General features: G+C 35.3%; 1 protein-coding gene across 1 annotated transcript in view; it reads left to right on the top strand.

The window, feature by feature from the left end:
* DONSON (downstream neighbor of SON) overlaps positions 1 to 7,376 on the top strand; it is a 30,485-nt gene that overhangs the window by 15,538 nt on the left and 7,571 nt on the right. Inside the window, exons 4-5 of the mRNA XM_029284822.1 lie at positions 1,984 to 2,043; positions 5,267 to 5,445. Coding sequence (XP_029140655.1) covers positions 1,984 to 2,043; positions 5,267 to 5,445 — 239 coding nt within the window. The remainder of the gene's footprint in view (positions 1 to 1,983; positions 2,044 to 5,266; positions 5,446 to 7,376) is intronic.

Raw genomic sequence — 7,376 nt, 5'->3', positions numbered from 1 at the left:
AATTACAGTTATGAAATAGCAATGAAAATAATTTTATGGTTGGAGGTCACCACAACATGGTGGCCACGCCCACTTGGTGGCCACACCCACTTGGCAGCCACACCCACTTGGCCACGCCCCTGGCACCTGGGGTCACCACAACATGGGGAACTGTATTATGGGGTCACGGCATTAAAAAGGTTGAGAACCACTGTTCTAGGTTTTCCTAGGGACATTCCACAGCTTTAACAGAGTTAAAGACCTTTCTATAGTCATTGAAGCATATGTTGACTTTTGGGAGGGGGGTATTTTTTGGTTTTTCTCAATTATCCAGTATGCATCAGCAGTTTTATCTAGGGCTCTAATTTGTGTTGGATGATCCTAAGTATTTTACTAATGCATCCTTTAAATCTTTTTTCTTTGAAATTAATCTGTAATCTCTTCCAATCTATTGATCACCATATTCTTCAGATTTGCTAGCAAAATTAGATTAGATTTTTTATTGATTTTTCTTCTCTTCCTTGACATTTTTGTCTATTGTAGATAGTCCATCAATTCTGTAGCCTTCTTTGTAATTACAAGAATGTGCTTCTAATTTCATCTTCTAAAAATACAGGTTATTATAATTAGGGAATATCTACTAAGATATCTTGGATGTTGACTTCTGTGCTGTTCAGAATTTCATGTCCTTTGATTTGCTTTTAGAGTGCCTTAAAGTTCTTTATTTTTGCTTTTTAGAAACTAACTTGCCTGCCTATATGGTAACAACTACGACTGTTGTCGACTTAGTATTCTTAGAAACTCTCCAGCAATGTATGAATTTCATTTTTCAGGCTTAACAATTGCTATGTTTGAAACTGAAATGTGGAAGGCAACTAGATTGGAGAAGGCTTCAGTAGACAATGTGGATTAAAATCAAATGGACGATCTTTTCACACTGATGCCTATGCGAAGATAGTACTTAGACTTATATATTGTTTCACAGTGCTTTACAACTCTCTCTAGGGCGGTTTACAGAGTCAGCATATTGCCCCCAGCAATCTGGCTCCTCATTTTACCGACCTTGGAAGGATGGAAGGCTGAGTCAACCTTGAGCTGCTGGCAGTCAGCAGAATTAGCCTCAATACTGCATTCTAACTGCTGCGCCATAATCAGTTTCTCTATATGTAGCCATTAGATTACATTCGGCCTTTCTTTATTAGCGAAGAACAATTTAAGTTAATTACGTTATTTTTCAAATACCTATAAAACAGCTACTTAATTTTCCCCTGATGAAAATAAACTGTTTTAATTTACGCAATAACTATCACATTGTACTGTAGATTACCACACATAGGATTTCATTTTTGCCTATTTTCACAACAGTGAAGTTGGATCAAGAAAGAGGGAAACAATAAATAGGCTATATAGAAAACAAAAGAAGACAAAATTAGCCAGTGAATCAATTCTTATTTTCTTCTAGCTTATTTGAATGATGTAAAAAAGAACTGATACATAGGAATTTTTTTTAAAAAAATGTTCCATATAACTGAAAAGAACCCAGAATAACATACAAAGTAACATGAAAACTAGATAAAAACTGATTATTTGAATGAAATAAAGGAAGAATAACACTGCAATTATGAATTCACATGAAATAATAGTCAGATTTGCACTATTGCTTAGGAATACATCAGTGCATCAGCTTAAAACAACCGGTTTAGGTTGTTTCCTTGTTCTATACCAGGAAGTTGATCGTTCTCTGTTTCTTTAATTTGCAGGTCTCTCAGTTTTACCTCTCTTTATAACCTGTTGAGAGCCAAGCTGTGTCCCTATTTCTATGTTTGCACTTATCAGTTCACTGTACTGTTCCGTGCAGCAGGACTTGCTGGAAGTGATACGATCACTGCATTAATTTCTCCCACAACCAGAGGATTAAGGGAAGCCATGAAAAATGAAGGTAAAGAAATTATGAACAGTGTAAAAATTCTCTTTGTCCACAACCAAGAAAAATTATTATTATTNTCCCAAGGATATATCCAGCATTGTAGAGCAACATTAATAAACTTACCCCAAAGTATACAGGTAGGTTATGCTGCTTAATGCTGTTGGATTAATGAACTGGAATCTGCAGTCGATACAAGAGTCAATTCAAATTGCAACTGGTGAACTTATTTTGGATTGTTATATTTAGTTCTTTAAACACTTTAAAATCTGAATGGCCGGTCATATCTTTCTAATTCACCTCTATTGCCTATTTCTCAATGTTTATAGCTATCTAGTGAACAAAACAATAAAATCTCAATTGTACCATTTTTAGGTAGGGATGATTTTAAGAAAATTTTAATTGACACACAGCTTCTAATATTTGGCTTTTAATTTGGTTTTATGGGGTTTTTTTGTTTTTTGATGTATTTTGTTTGTCTGTTTTAATATGCTGTGCACCGCCCTGAGTCCTACGGGAGAAGGGCGGTATATAAATTAAATTATTAAATTAAATTAAATTAAATTTAATGTTGTTGAACAAATTTCTCAGTATTCTATGAATCTGAGGGGGATGTCTTAAAGGGTCCTTATTGAGTTATCTGTGACATTCAGGATGTTACATCATGCAGAAATATGCCTGTGTTTCAATGAATGGTGCCAGTTCCCGGAATCACTAATATCTTTTTCTTAGACAGTTACGAATATCACTTATGGAGGATTCAAATCATGCTAACAGCAGGCAGATTTATAAATTCTTGGAAAAAACAAGTATTGGGGAACTATTTTAATTTGGATAGGCTAGGGTATGGGAGTAAATAAACCTTACTTGCCATGATAAACTGTTTTAGGAAAGGGATGATCCTCCTAATTTCTCAGTATTTTTGGTAAAGTGTTGTATTCTTTGTTGGCTCAGACAACACTGCTCTTGCCTGCTCAGCGATTCTCAAAATGACTAACGCTCAGCTCTGTAGTAATTAAGTTATAGAATTCTTCAAGACTCCAACCTATCTTTAATTCTTTTTAACATCTACAGTATACGTAGTTATTTGCATATTGATACGGAGCCAACATGTCACATCAGTAGCTTGTTGACAACCAAATCTGTTTCTCTGTATCATCTGAGTATTTGGACACGAATGAATCCTGACAAGATACTGCATTATGTTTACATGGGATCTAGAGAGATTACCTATTTTGGATGAAGCTGCATACCCTCTGAAAACTTAAGCACACAATATAGCACTGCTCTAGAAGCCATTTTTTTAGTGGTCTCAGATATGGATTCTTTGATAAAGCATTTCTTCACTATGCATTTTTTGGACAATACAGCTTATAGTAATACTGTTAACTTCACAGTCACCATGTGTAACATGTACGTTAGCCCAGAAGATGCAGCCCATGTAGAATATTGCATCTTCACTGACAACTTACTTTGAGTAGATTGCACTGCTTGGAAAAAACTGTACTAAGTGATAGTTTGTTGCCAAATGAAATTCAAAATTATTTTATAAGCATATAAAATCTACAATAGCGTAGATCCTTAATACCTACTCTGCTTCTTTTTCCTATAGTGCAAGCCCAACATTTATTTATTCAATTTTTATGCCATCTTTATTATTTAATAAGGAACTTAAGGCAGGGGTCCCCAACCTGTGGACCGCGGCTCACTACCGGGCCGTGGCCTATTGGCCACTGGGCCATATGAGTGGCTGGCTACTGCGTGTGTGTGTGTGTGGCACACTCACTCCCCCCTCGCACTAGTGTCATGGTGAGTGTCGTGTGGACGTTAGCCTCACACGCACGCTTTCCCTTTCCTTCTGGGCTGCAAACCAAGAAAGGTTGGGGACCTCTGACCTAATTTACTTTTCCACCCTCTGTTCCCCAAAATAGCAACCCTTTGAGGTGAATTGGACTGAGAGTGTGTGACTGGCCCAAGGTCACCCATCTGGTTATATATTATATATAAATATTTTATATGAAAATAAAATTTTCAGAATATTCTCTCCTTATTCAATTACAGTTAGCATCAGCACACATACTTTTTTTTTTTGGAACCAGCTAAGGTTCCATTTCTTCAGCTAGACTTTTAATTAAATCTATGTTGCTATGTCTCCTTTTTTCCTGATTTATAATTATTATGGTTACAACAAACTAAATAGTAGTTTCTGTATATTAAATAAATTATTCCCTAAAGTTAGTTTTGCTAATATAAGGTATGTCATATTTTCATGTGTCTTTAAAAGGCACACAAATACTTCTATATAACTGTAAGTATGAATAATTGCTGCCTTTATATTTTCTTTTAGAAAATAGCTATTGTTAACTTCTCCCAATATGTTTTGGTACAGTGTAAGATATTTTATCTTTGATATAAAATCTGCTTCTAAGAAATGTTCTGAATCATCATCACAAAAACCACATAAAGGTTAAACTTTATAAAAACGGCATATTCTGTTTTGTGGTAGACTAGCTGTAGATTTTTTAAAAATTTCTGTTCCCCTTTACAAGAAAAATGGCAAAGCTTCCAAATTATTTTATTATGTACCCTTATCAGGATAATTGGCATTTAAATGCAAACAAGCTATTTAAATAAACCCTAATCTGTATAAGTAAATTGAAACCAAGGAAGAGTTGTTTGCAGATTATGGCAAGGTGCAAAAATATTAAATATGTTAACTTTGTTTTATAGATTATAAACATTTGTGGACTTAAAATGGAATACTAGAAATTGCTTTTTGATCCCTTGAAAAAGTGGAAATATATCATAATGCTGCTATTCTCTGTGTTTTATTACATGACTTTTTCTAAAAATCCTTTTCCAATTATCTTCTTTATACTTTTCTTCAAAACTACAGTATGAATGAAAGTGCATCCACAGTGATCTTGGACAGCATCTTTATCCAATATAGTTGATGGACAGGAGGATGTATTATGCAAATTGAATCTAGTGTTATAGCAAGTTGTTTTTAAATCAAAGCAACATTACAAATAAGCCATAGTACATAAATGCACTAGAATACTAACCTTATCCTCCTCCTCTTAAAACATGTTCAACTTATAAACCCTTTGGATATTTTTTTTGATAACTGGGCATTAATCCAATTGCAATTCATTTCCAGTTGTGATCCAAATTTGTATTAAAATCAGGTACTGTTGAATCGATATTTCACATACTGTATTTATTTGCTTACCATATTTTCTACAAGATTCACTTAATGGCTTGCAGGTCTATCTCAGTCTTTGATGGGTTTTGAATGGCTGAAAATAACTTAAAAATAGCCTTTTAAAAATGTTAATATAAGTTCTGTACTTTGATATTTAGGAGCCAAAACTTTCCACAGAACTGCGATGTGCTTTCCAGCAAAATCTAGTGTATTGGCTTCACCCCTTCTTCCCATGGCTACCACTTTTTCCTCGAATTGGAGCGGACAGAAAAATGGTTGGGAAAAGTCATCCTTGTGCCTTTAATGAAGAACTCCAACAAATGTTCATGAGTGATTGGTAAGTTGAAGTTCTTGGAAATATAAAAAGCTAAGCATACGTTCCTTTGTTCTGAAGCGTATTTTCAATAAGGATCTTTTTTCTAACCAAAATCTGCTTGTGTTCAGGCACTTAGATCATTTTCTGTGAGAGGAAAGAGGTATTTATTTTCATAGTTGCTATGCTTTTATACCTCTAAAAAAGCAGATCGTTACTAACGTGGCTTTCTGTAAAAGGTAATTCTGTGACTGTGCACACTTGCAGAATATATTACCGTAACACATTCTATATGTGGCTGTCCTTGAAGAGCACTTGGAAATTTTGGTGCAAAATGTGGCTGTGTGGTCAGCTAGCTGCCCATCTAGATCAGCAGATGTTGCTTTGTAAGCTACATTGGTTGCAAGTTTGCTTCTGGGTTCAACAAATTCTTACATGGCATGGGACTGGATTATTTGAGGGTCTACCTCTCCCCAATCACATCTACCCATTCCATCAGATCCAATAGGAAGGGCATGTGACAGTTCCTGTCCAGAAAGAAATTATTATTATGAAATGTATTTGCTGCCGATCTCATTTCAAAGCTACTCCAGGCTTCTTACAACATAAAGACATTAAAATCATCATACATAAATATACCCAATAAAATCACAATACAAAAAGAATAAAATCACCGACACAAGATGCGATTAATAAATAAGATGAAGAAGGAGGCAGCCAGAGGCACAGGGGAGAGGTGGGATTAGATCTTAATTAACCAGCTCCAGTTTGAAGCTCCCCCAAGTGTCATCTGACGGGACCCAGAAGGAGAGTCTTTTCAGCCATGGCACCCACCCTTCAGAACATTATTCTCCCTGCGGTCAGATTGGCTCTAATCTTGCTTGCCTCCCAGAAGGGCCTGAAAACATGGCATTGCCATCTGGCATGAGGATCTGGTAACAGATATAGAGCCCACAAAATGGCTTTATTACTAAAGAAATTGAGTGCACTCTCCCAGAGATTGGGGTTTTTTTTAAATTGTTTGTAATGTTTTTGTTGTTTTACTTTGTTATTTTGTTACATTATTTTAAATTTTTATCTTTACATGGTGTTCGGAGTCAAGTATATGAGCCGGGCCGCTATATTGCATTTACCAAATAAATAACATTGGATGACTGATTAATAGATCAGGTGTCATTAGGTTAGTGTTAACTCCTAGCAATTACATAGAGTGAATCTCTTCAGAACTATCTGTCTCAACTTGGCGCTTCAGGTCCTCCAACAGGATATCCATCTGCCCTGTAAGATAATCCATCCACCTTGCTGCCAGCCATTCTCTTCACCTCATTCCTTTCATCTTCTCCAACATTACAGACTTGTCAAAGAAGCTGGATCTTCACATAATATATCCAAAATACAATAATTTGAGCATGTCATTTATGTCTCAAGTAAAAACAGATTGATTTGTTCTGAGATCCATTCATTTGTTTTCTTGCCTGTACATGGTGTTCTCAAGAGTTTTCTCAAACACCAAAACTCAGTCCAACTTTTGCTTCCATTGAATGTCATAAGAAAAACCATTGCCTTATTCAAATAGAGGTATGTTACGGTATCTGAATTTATTTTCCAAGGCTTTCATTGTTGATCTATCAAATCCTAAGTTGTGATATATTTTTTGATTTATGACTCCTTTATTGTTAATAGCTGATTCTAAAAGGCAGAAACTTTCCAACACTTCAGTGTGTCATTGTCAGCTCTAAGGCTGGTTGCTGTACTTTTTGTCATTAATCGAATTGTCTAAATTTAATTGCAGTCTCATTTTTTTTTACTATGCTCCTTAACTTTAATTACCAAGAGCTAGATCATTTGCATTTTCAGCTATCACAGTACTGTCATCAGCGTAGTGCAGGTTATTTAATGCTTTCTTCTCCAGTTTTAAAACCATGTCTATTTTTTAGCATTCTAGACTCCTGCAA

The sequence above is a fragment of the Protobothrops mucrosquamatus genome, unplaced genomic scaffold (assembly GCF_001527695.2).
Source record: "Protobothrops mucrosquamatus isolate PMUCROS unplaced genomic scaffold, P.Mucros_1.0 scaffold_149, whole genome shotgun sequence".
NCBI classification, from domain to species: Eukaryota; Metazoa; Chordata; class Lepidosauria; order Squamata; family Viperidae; genus Protobothrops; species Protobothrops mucrosquamatus.
The sequence above is the reverse complement of the archived record's forward strand: the minus strand, read 5'-3'. Positions and strand labels throughout refer to the sequence as shown.